General features: G+C 28.5%; 1 protein-coding gene across 2 annotated transcripts; it reads right to left on the bottom strand.

Annotated features, from left to right (window-relative positions):
* Window positions 1–8572: 8572 nt before the first annotated feature.
* Window positions 8573–9758, bottom strand: LOC110601235 (FCS-Like Zinc finger 1). 2 transcript variants are annotated; one of them, XM_021738297.2, is made up of 2 exons: window positions 9203–9758; window positions 8573–9086 (listed from the first exon to the last, which is right to left on the bottom strand). In XM_021738297.2, exons 1-2 carry the CDS (start codon window positions 9502–9504, stop codon window positions 8933–8935), a joined length of 456 nt encoding a protein of 151 aa, XP_021593989.1. In that variant the 5' UTR covers window positions 9505–9758; the 3' UTR covers window positions 8573–8932. The 2 variants fall into 2 exon arrangements, with proteins under 2 accessions (XP_021593989.1, XP_021593988.1); XM_021738296.2 differs by having other exon boundaries at window positions 8573–9107; window positions 9203–9753.
* Window positions 9759–10967: the final 1209 nt, after the last annotated feature.

Raw genomic sequence — 10967 nt, 5'->3', positions numbered from 1 at the left:
AAAAGCAGCTACCCGATACAAAGACTTTCTAACAAATGAAAAGAAGAAAAAAAAAAGAGGAGTGTTTATATATCAAATGAAGTTTGGGATAAATGGAATTTAGATTGGAGTACTCCAGAGTATGTAGCAAAGTCAATAAAGTACTCAAAAAACCGCCTAACAGAGAAGGGAGGTGAAGGAGCTGGTCCTTCTAAACATACAGGTGGGTCCATAACACATGAGGAGCATGCTAGACGCATACAAAATGCTAAGACAGACAAAGTTCCTCCAACAGCAGCTGAGTTGTTTCTCCACACCCATACAAAGAAGAGTGATCGCAACAAATTTGTTGATAAACGAGCTAAAATTGTTTATGTAAGTTTCTATATAAACAAGTTGTCTTTCTAAGTAATATCTTGCAAGTATGATTTTGATGTCTATGTGATTGATTTTTAGTTGTGTCATTGATTTTGAGTTGTTGATTGATTTTGAATTGTGTGATTGATTTTCAGTTGCAAGTACAATTCTGATATCTCAGTTGTGTGATTGATTTTGAGTTGTGGGATTGATTTTCAGTTGCAAGTATGATTCTGATATCTAGGTGATTCTCACAAGGAAATTGTTTATGATTCCCAGTTGTGAGATTGATTTTGAGTCGTTGATTGATTTTGAGTTGTGTGATTGATTTTCAGTTGCAAGTATGATTCTGATATCTAGGTGATTCTCACAAGAAAATTGTTTATGATTCCCAGTTGTGTGATTGATTTTGAGTTGTGTGATTGATTTTCAGTTGCAAATATGATTCTGATATCTAGGTGATTCTCACAAGGAAATTGTTTATGATTCTCAGTTGTGTGATTGATTTTGAGTTGTTTGATTGATTTTCAGTTGCAAGTATGATTCTGATATCTAGGTGATTCTCACAAGGAAATTGTTGATGATTCTCAGTTGTGTGATTGATTTTGAGTTGTGTGATTGATTTTCAGTTGCAAGTATGATTCTGATATCTAGGTGATTCTCACAAGGAAATTATTTATGATTCTCAGTTGTGTGATTGATTTTGAGTTGTGTGATTGATTTTCAGTTGCAAGTATGATTCTGATATCTAGGTGATTCTCACAAGGAAATTGTTTATGATTCTCAGTTGTGTGATTGATTTTGAGTTGTTGATTGATTTTGAGTTGTGTGATTGATTTTCAGTTGCAAGTATGATTTTGATATTTAGGTGATTCTCACAAGGAAATTGTTTATGATTATCAGTTGTGTGATTGATTTTTCTATTATGATATCTTGCAAATATTGTAAATGTGATATCTTGCAGGTATTATAATTGTCCTATCTTGTAGGTATTAGCATTTTTCCTTACTTTAGTATTCAAATTGAACTGTTATTCTATAATTTTCTAGGAAAATTATCTGAAGCTAAAAGAACAACATTCAAGCCAGTATGTGGGATCAGATCATGTGGAAGGAGATGGAGGAACTATTAATGAGGATCAATTGTTCATTACTGCAGTAGGAGGATGGCAAGGAAGTCGAGTTTATGGTTTAGGTAGTGCTGCCTCTTCTGCCTTCTCTCAAACAGGAACTGGGGGAACATCAACAAATGTTCCATCATCCCAATCACCAGAATGGAAGAAGGAAATTGAAGCAAAGTTTGAAGAGAAGTATAATAGTTTGCAGAAACTTGTAGAAGACCAAAATCAGATGATAGCTCAAATGCGTGATGAACTACAGGCAACGAAGATGGGACAACAGTCTTCCTCATTGATGCCATCATCATCTGATAGTCCTCCAGCTCATAGATCCCTTGGTGATTCACATATGGATTAGCATGATGTCATTACTCACCGACTTACATAATATATTTTATGATATGAATTTGATACTATTTGGATCCATTATGTATTTTGAGATATTTTAAGTTTCTTAGTGTTGAACTATAGTAATGTTTTGGACTTTTAGATTGCAGAATTATGAAATGAAGTTGATGTGTATATATTGTCTTTGATGTTTTATGTATTGGAATGTATGTGTACATATTGATATTATAGCAGGTTTATGAATTTATTGAAAAAATGATATGAATTAGATTTAAATGTATTTATTAGTGACTAATCAGCCACAAAAACAAATTAAATAATAAATATTTTTTTAATTTTACTATTAATTTGCGACGAAATAGCGACTAAATGCTCTTCCCTGGTGCGATCAAATAACAACGAAACAGCGATCAAATTAGCGACTAAAACAGCGACCATTTCGCGACCAAAATGTAACAACCAATTTACTTCCACACAGCGACTAAATGCTCTTCCCTGAGGCGATCAAGTAACAACGAAACAGCGACCAAATTAGTGACCATAACAGCGACCATTTTGCGACCAAAATGTAACGACCAATTTACTTCCACACAGCGACTAAATGCTCTTCTCTGAGGCGATCAAATAACAACGAAATAGCGACCAAATTAGTGACCAATTCGCAACCAAAATTTAACGACCAATTTATTTCCACCCAGCGACTAAATGCTCTTCCCTGAGGCGATCAAATAACAACAAATAGCGACCAAATTAGCAACTATTTTGCGACTTAAATTTAACGACCAATTTACTTCCACCCAGCGACTAATATTTCTAATACTTAATTTGCCATGACACCAAATTAGCGATCAAAAAATGGTCGCTGATTGGTCGCTAATTTAGCAACTAATTTTCAGATTGTCGCCAAAACTTTAGCGACTGGCCAAACACCGACCATTTCGTTTTGGTCGCTAAATGGTTACGAAATCTTTCTTTTTAGCGACCAAAATTTTGGTCGCTAAATCACTGTTTTTTGTAGTGAAAGTTGCACAGATTATGGCAAGATTGGAGAACATGGCAAAAAAATAAAAATTTCACAAAAATCAAAAGTTGGGAGATGAGGAACATTCTGGCCCCAACCCAACCAAAAGTTGCATAGATTATGGCAAGATTGGAGAACATGGCAAGAAATCACAAATTTCACAAAAATCAAAAGTTGGAATATAAGAAACGTTCTAGCCCCAACCCAACCAAAAGTTGCACAAATTATGGCAAGACTGGAGAACATGGCAAGAAATCACAAATTTCACAAAAATCAAAAATTTCACAAATATCAAACATTTCACAAAAATTTCACAAGACTGGAGTACATGATTAAGGCAGAACACGAATCAGGTAAAACGTGAATAAAAAATGAAGCAGAACGTGAATAAAAAATGAAGCAGAACATGAATCAGGAAGAAAATAGCGCACCTGTAGACACTGTCTGTCGAGAATGGCAAGACTGGAGAGAGAGAAGGGCTCACTCGTGGATCGTGATGCCGAAAAGGGCGCACCTATTGACGGTGGATGGCGGCGGACGGTGGATGGAGGCGGCGGTGAAAGACCCAGAGGTTCGATGCAAATTCGAATTTCATAGAGATTTTGATTTTTCAAGAACACGATCTAGGGAGTTCAGATAGGATATTCTGTATTTCGGTTTATAATTCACTAACGGATGATTGGTCCGTTAGTGAAAAAAATATTAGATAAAAATCTAATAAAATCACCTACGGATTTTTAACAGAAAATATGTCTGTTAGTATTTCACTAATGGACCTGTGACAGATGATTACGAGCGTATTCTTCACTAACGGAAATACTAACGGTTATGTATATCCGTTAGTGGATAATATGTTTTCCATGTTCCGTTAGAAATATCTGTTAGTATCACTAACGGACTTCAATCCGTTAGTGAAATCCGTTACTGATTAATTGAATTCTTGTAGTGTTAAATTAATTTTTTTTATTATTAATTGTTATTTAATTTATTTAAATATATATTAATTCTCAATATAAATTTTATAAAGAAAAACTGCAAGAGCTTTCTTTGTTTATTAGTAATTATCTATGTGGAAAATAATAATAATTTTTCAATGTTTACTCAATTCATATTATTAAATTCATAAACATAATATATTAACAGAAAGTAGTAAATATATTAATTTATAATTTTTACTATTTTCAAATCTCATTTATAGACTCATAATGAACTGCTTATGTATATATCAAACATAAATAATCTCTATATAAAACTTGAAATCAACTGGTTATGATAATATTTTTTGTTGATGCAAAACCAAACTTCTCATTTGTCATTTTGTTTGTCTATTACCTGCATGGAAAGATTCAATGCGCTGAATTTACGTCTAGTGGGTAAATAATAATATATTCATAGAAAGTATAAATAAGAATATACACCACAATTACAACAAAATCAATCCATAAAAACATATAGAAAATTTGTATATATGGGTGAAAAGTGAGTAAATTACGTCGTGCAAATATATACATATAAGGTTCATTCCTATTATAGTAACCACTCTGTATGCATTTTTTTTAAAATATTAACAAGTTATATAATTAAATCTTGACTCTTATAAACTATTAACAGGATCGTCCTGCTAGATAAGGGAAAAACTGTATATGCATGGTATAAAGTGTCAAACTATATGGTTTAGGGGCCGAATATTGTGTCTGTATGACTCAGAAGTGGAGAAATTATATGACATATGATGTGCCAAAAATATCATAACATGTAGCTCATTAGGGCATAGTACTATTAAACTGTATATGGCATATCACACCCTTATTTTGTTTACGATTCTTACCGGGGTGTACTAGGGCTAAGAGTGTATATATATATATGTTAAATGTTCATTTGTACTAAAATTATCTATTTAGATACTTAACATATTCAAACAAGTAAGCATGTTGAATTAGATGTCATAAGTAAGCATGACGATAAAAATGAGTTTTTAAAAGCATACATCTTTATGTAATATACTATATTCAATCATGAGTATATTACTTATTCATTAAGAAAACATGTATGAATTTTAAGTTTATTAAGCTAGCATGTGCGCAATTTTATCGCAAAACTAGCATGTCAATTCCTTTTAAGTCAATTTTCACATTCAAGTTATTTATGCCCGATTTTGTATTCATTTTCAAGTAAATTAGGGACAAAAGTTGATTAAACTTTCTCATGAAAATTGTGAATTTGTTTTTACAAGCTGCCCAATCAGGTATTAATCAATCCAGCATTAGTACTTGTTTTTAGTCTAATAAAATACAACAAATGCATACATTTGCCTATAGATTCAAGTTGAGGTTCCTTCTATAGACTTTTAGGTATGTTTCTCAAGGTTCATTTTACATTGTTCTTAACTCATTTCATTTAGTATAAAATTAATTGTAGTGTAGGTAATACAGGTTGTTTTGGATTCACTATCTCTATGATAAATTTAGATTCACTTATAATTTATATAAACTTAAGTATAGATTCAAAATTTCGTCACCTAATGAAAATTTCGTTTAAGCTTGATTTTAGTATATATTAGACTTAATTTGGATAATTACACAATAAATTATGAAGCTCAAATTACAGACTACCCTGTTAAAATATATTTTCCCAAGTTTGCACAGTTAATTTCCATGTTTTTTTTTTTTTTGCTTTAGACCTTCCAAAAACTATTACAACATTCATAATTACATATTTATAAAATCAAAGCAATATTTTCAGTACTTAAATTCAATACCTAATTTTACATATTCATGAGAAAATTAAAGGAAAACTGAAAATTATACAAATATTAAACTTTTTGCACAATTCCTTGCAAAAGTTTTAGATACACCTTATTTACTCTTTTTCTTGTCTTTTTTCCTTTGACGTAGCTTCCTCCTTTTCAATTTGTTATTTATAATGTACAAGAAAAATAAGATTCTTAATTCATTTAGCAATATAAAATTGATTGAAAGTATGAAAGAACATATTTTTCTAATCTAATTTTCCATTTTCGTCACATGCCGCTTAAACACTTAAATTTTTCTCTTTCTTTTCACCTTTTTTAATGTCTTATTTGCTGGATATTTAACTTAAAAAGAGGTTTGTATAGGTAGAGTTCTTAATTTCATGGAGAAAATAAATGGAAAAAGGGAAGAATAAAGAAAGAAAAATTAGGTTTTTAAGAAGTGAAATTCGGCTGTGACTAAAAGAAGAAGGAGAAAGCATGTTTTTCTTTTCATTTTTGATTTAATATGTCTTATCTCTTTGCCATATGTATAGCTAAGATGAAGGAGTGAAAAAATTGGAGAGTTAGAATCAAATTTGCCTTTTAAACGTTAGTTATTTATGTCTCAACTTACTTAACCTTTTAATATGTTTCAATTTAGTTTTTAAATATCAAATTATTTATAAATTGATCTACTAAAATTATACTTTTATTATTTAGAAGTCTATTTCTTTTAAGTAAGCACGTCAAATTTAACAAATACCTCAAGTTAGTACGTCGGAAAACTTCTAAGACTTAATTTTGACTTACTTATCACACTGCCTATTTTATTTTTCGGTATGTTTATTTTTTTATTTGAGTTTTCTGTGATTCAATTATTAGGACTAAAAAATATTAAAACATTATTACATGTCATTTTTATTTTAATTCTATCTCAATATTTTTAACTCTATATGCAATGCAAAAAATAATTTTTAAACACAATATTTAACGCTCTATTAAGTAAATTATATGTCAAGTAATTAAGGATATTAGCTCAGGATTAAGCAAGCACTCCTCGTCTGAAGCCATTTACTGTAACTCTAGAATAGTACAACTTAAATTTAATAATTTTTATGTTTTTATTCAGAGTTCTGAAATCTAACAAGTGAAGTTATAAACACAGAGCTTACAATAAAATAGTTATTAAGTTACAAAAATCAAATTCCAGCAATTATGGGATTAACATAATAGCAGATATGGATAATACATTTGAGTGAGTTTGTACAAGTAAAAATTTTATAAAGTTGTCAATTATTTTTCCGATAATAATCATCCCGTCAACATCAAGAATATATTGAATACCTTTCTTTCTTTCTTACTTGCAATTGGTTACCTTCCTTCCTTACACTAACTAATTTAGTAGTTACATTGTCCCAACTTCCATTAATTATTAGTTCTCTCACTTTAGGACAACAACACCCATTATGAGAAAATAGAGCTTAACACCAAAAACCAACTGAAAAATTATGTATGATTCCTCAAGTAGATTCAACTACTTTTTAGTTGGAACAAAGTGCCCTTTCAACATCATAAAGCATTGAATTCTTGATGGTTTTAATTAGATGGAGCTTAAATTTGAACATTTTGAGCAATGTATGATGTAGAATTAGAAGTTTCTTATTAAAACCTATTGGTAAGGATCTTTCAACGGCATATATATGCATACATCACTATACTTTTATTTAACATCTATTACAATAATAAACGGTTCGTCTCGCCATAACTTTTTTTAAATTCTCAAAACTTTTATCACTTTATCTCGTAAGAGTATACAATCCATCACTATTTCAGTCGTACTATCGAAAGTATTTTAATTTGAGTACTAAACATAAAGATAAAGATAATCAATGAATTTAACTCAATAATATTGAAATCTTCTCTAAATTGATAGTCATAAAATTTATGTTCTAATAATAGTCTATTATTAATCAAAATAAGGCCAGTTAAGAGAGAAGTCATGTTTCAAATCTAACTAATGTAATCTTCATCTTTTTTCATAATATTTTTTTGAACACGATATTAAAAGAAATAGTAATTATTTATTAATTGAGAATTACTATAATTAAATAAAAAAAATTTATAGGCTATAATAGACAAATTTTAAAAATTTGGTAAAACACTCTGTTTGGTATTGACTTTTTTTTTTAACTATTTGAAAAAGTATTGTATCATCTAATTAACTATAAATATAAATTTACATGTAAAAACAATTTATTATGCAAAACAAAGACGAGAAGTGAGATGTACAACTAAGACAGAGACCTAACATGTCACCAACAATGACATCATAACATCAAAATCGTACTTCATCCTATTTACATTAGAGATGCTCAATTTTGTCCATTTTCAATTTTTTTTATATATTTATAATTTAATGTTTTAAATATTAAATACTTTAATTTTAATAGCGATATAATAAATATTTAATTTTTTTAAAAATATTATTTTTAAATACAATTTTTACTTTTAAATTTATGATTAAATTCATGATTTTAAGTTGTATTTAAAAATAAATTTTAAAATTCATGATTTTAAGACTATGTTTAAGAATATTTTTTTAAATTTAGGCGTATAAAATAATAATTTTTTTAAATTTAAGTGTGTAAAAGTAATATTTTTTTAAAATTTAAATATTTATTATATTACGATTAAAATTAAAATATTTAATAAATAAAAATATTAATATATAAATATGCATTTTGCTATTTTTATTTAATATTAATTTAGCCCAAAAATCAAGTGATGTGTTCCATATTGGTTTTAGGATCTTGAATACTATATGAACAAGTTTGCAAACCTGAAACTTACCATGCCAGCTAGTTTTTAAAATTATAATTTGAGTATAATTGTTGAAAGAAAAATTATAAAAAATAGTAAAATTTGAATTTCTTTTTTTTTTCTTTTTTCTATTTCGCCCTGAAAATTATGTAGAACTGAATTAGCACCAGCATCGAAGTTTAGTTATAAGTCTGATACCTGAAAATCAACTGACCAAAAATTTACTTCAAATTTCGATTTTGATTCTAAACTAGAACCATTTCAGAACCTGACCGTCCCGGCAACTCTCGGAATTTTTTTCTCATCATTTCTTCTTTGACACAATTAACAAAAAAAAAAAAAAAAACCAAAATCGAGAGGCCGCCAGATCATGGGAGCACATCCATCAATCCCCGCACATACTGCTCATTCATATTTTTAACATTTACAGAAACCTATACAGGCCCAAAAGGAGTTGGCAAAAGAGCCAATTCCCGTTCTTTTCTCTGATAATTTCTTTTTCCTCCTTTTTCCGGGAAAATTCACATTATACTTTATATGTATATATGTTTTTGTGTACTTAAGCTGCAGCTACAGCGCCTGTACGAGAAGGGTAGTCTTGGGTTTTAGTAGGAGAGAGAGTTTTCTTCTGATCTTTTTTCCTCAAAGCTTTCATGGAAGAAGAAAGGTCTTTAGCTTCATCTATCTCTATTTGCTCTTGCCTGCACTCTTCGCTGCAGAATGGAGTGTCCCCTCTGTATTAATTAAATCCACAATTCAACAATTACCCATCAAAATCCATCCTTCTCAATATTCAAAAATCAAATTTTCCAATTAAATAAAAATTTACCTATACATGAAGATGTCTTTGTTATTCCCCAGTGGTTTCTTGCAAAGAAAACAAGCTTCCAAGAAATGAGGCTGATAATTTTCAAATCTCGCGTCATAAAATCTAGTAGATCTTGGAGAATCAACAAAGGATGGCAGGTTACTGAAGCACCCTGTTCTTCCATAACAAAGCGACTGAGAAAAGAATGGGTGGTGGTGGTGGCAACGGTGGTTTCCTGAAAACCCAGCTTTCATATCAGAAAGAGAAGCAAAATCACATTCCTCAACGAAACGAGGCCGTCTAGACCAAGAAGATGAGTCCATGATATAAACCCTGCTTTAGGTTTGTGTTTTTTGTTGGATTCTTGAGAGAGGAGAAGAAGAGAAGAGAAAGGACAAAGGAGAGTTTCAGTTGAAAGATGACTTGGTGAAGGAAATGAGCAAAGATTTTATAGGAAAAAAGATTAAAATTTTCTTGGAATTTCTTTCTGTTGAGAGAAAGAAAAAAGAGTGAGAAACAAGGGGCGGCAGGCATCAAGAACAGAGCGAGCGACTGAAATCTGTTGGCTAAGCAATACCTGCATCTCAAGTCCAAACAATTTTAGTTAAAAACTATAATCCATCTGCCCTTACTTTATTTCTAAATTACAAATTATGCCATTGGCAGGACTATGACTCTATGACTTGTCTCTTTAATGGCAATTTTGTTATAAAAAAATTATTATTTAGTTTATGTTGTATAAAGAAATTTATTAATTAATTTTTTAATTTTAAAAATTATATTAAAGTATTTATTAATTAGTTTATTTATTAATTTTAATGTTTTATACTGTAGAAAATTTTAAAATATTATTAAGATGGAAGAATACTTTTATAAAATTGAGAAATTAACAATTAAATTTTTTATATTATAGAAATTAAATAATAAAATATTTAATTAATAAAATAATTAATTTTTAATTTTTAATATTTTAAAAATATTTTAATATATTTTTTAAAATTAAATTATTAATTAATAATTTTTTTAATTCTACGTGGATCAAATAGTAAAATTCTCATTATTATTTCGTTTTGTTTTAATGACAAACGCAGAGATATTCTTGGTTTTCCGCCTAAAGCCGGTTCACTGTTGGAATGAAAATCAAATTTGTCCCTCGGCTTGTTAAATAAGTTTAAATATAGTAAATTTAAATTAATTTTATTAATTGTTTAAATAACGCCTATTCTTTCTGATAAAATATTAAAACATTTAATTTTTTAATGCTTAAATTTATTATTCTTAGAAAAAATAAAATATGAAGGAATAAAAATAATATTATTTTTTAAAATGAGATTTTTTAAGTGTTTAAAATATGAAATTAATAATTATATTACTAAAAGGTGAAAAAAATTAATATTTCAATTTTTTTACTAAAAACTGATTATATGAACATAATTTAAAAGATATAAATTATTCTAAATAAAAATCTCATTTGATTTAAATATATTACTTTAATAAAAATAATTTTTCAAAAAATAACTAAATTAGATTGAAGTAGATAAATTATTTTTTTATTAATGAAAAAATATTAATTTATAAAAAGTTAAAAAAAATCAACAAAACAGAAATAATGTTTAAATTTTTAAATTTTATTATGCCCAATGCCAAAATTTTTAAACTTTTCCCTTCTTCTATCAATAACACCGTTATTATTTATAATAAAATTCATTTATAGTATATATATATCATATATTTTTATAAATAATAAAATCCAGATTTTTAAGCCAATATACTCTTTTCTTTTGCT

This window comes from Manihot esculenta, chromosome 15, assembly GCF_001659605.2.
Source record: "Manihot esculenta cultivar AM560-2 chromosome 15, M.esculenta_v8, whole genome shotgun sequence".
NCBI classification, from domain to species: domain Eukaryota; kingdom Viridiplantae; phylum Streptophyta; class Magnoliopsida; order Malpighiales; family Euphorbiaceae; genus Manihot; species Manihot esculenta.
This window is presented reverse-complemented; position numbering and strand designations above follow the sequence as displayed.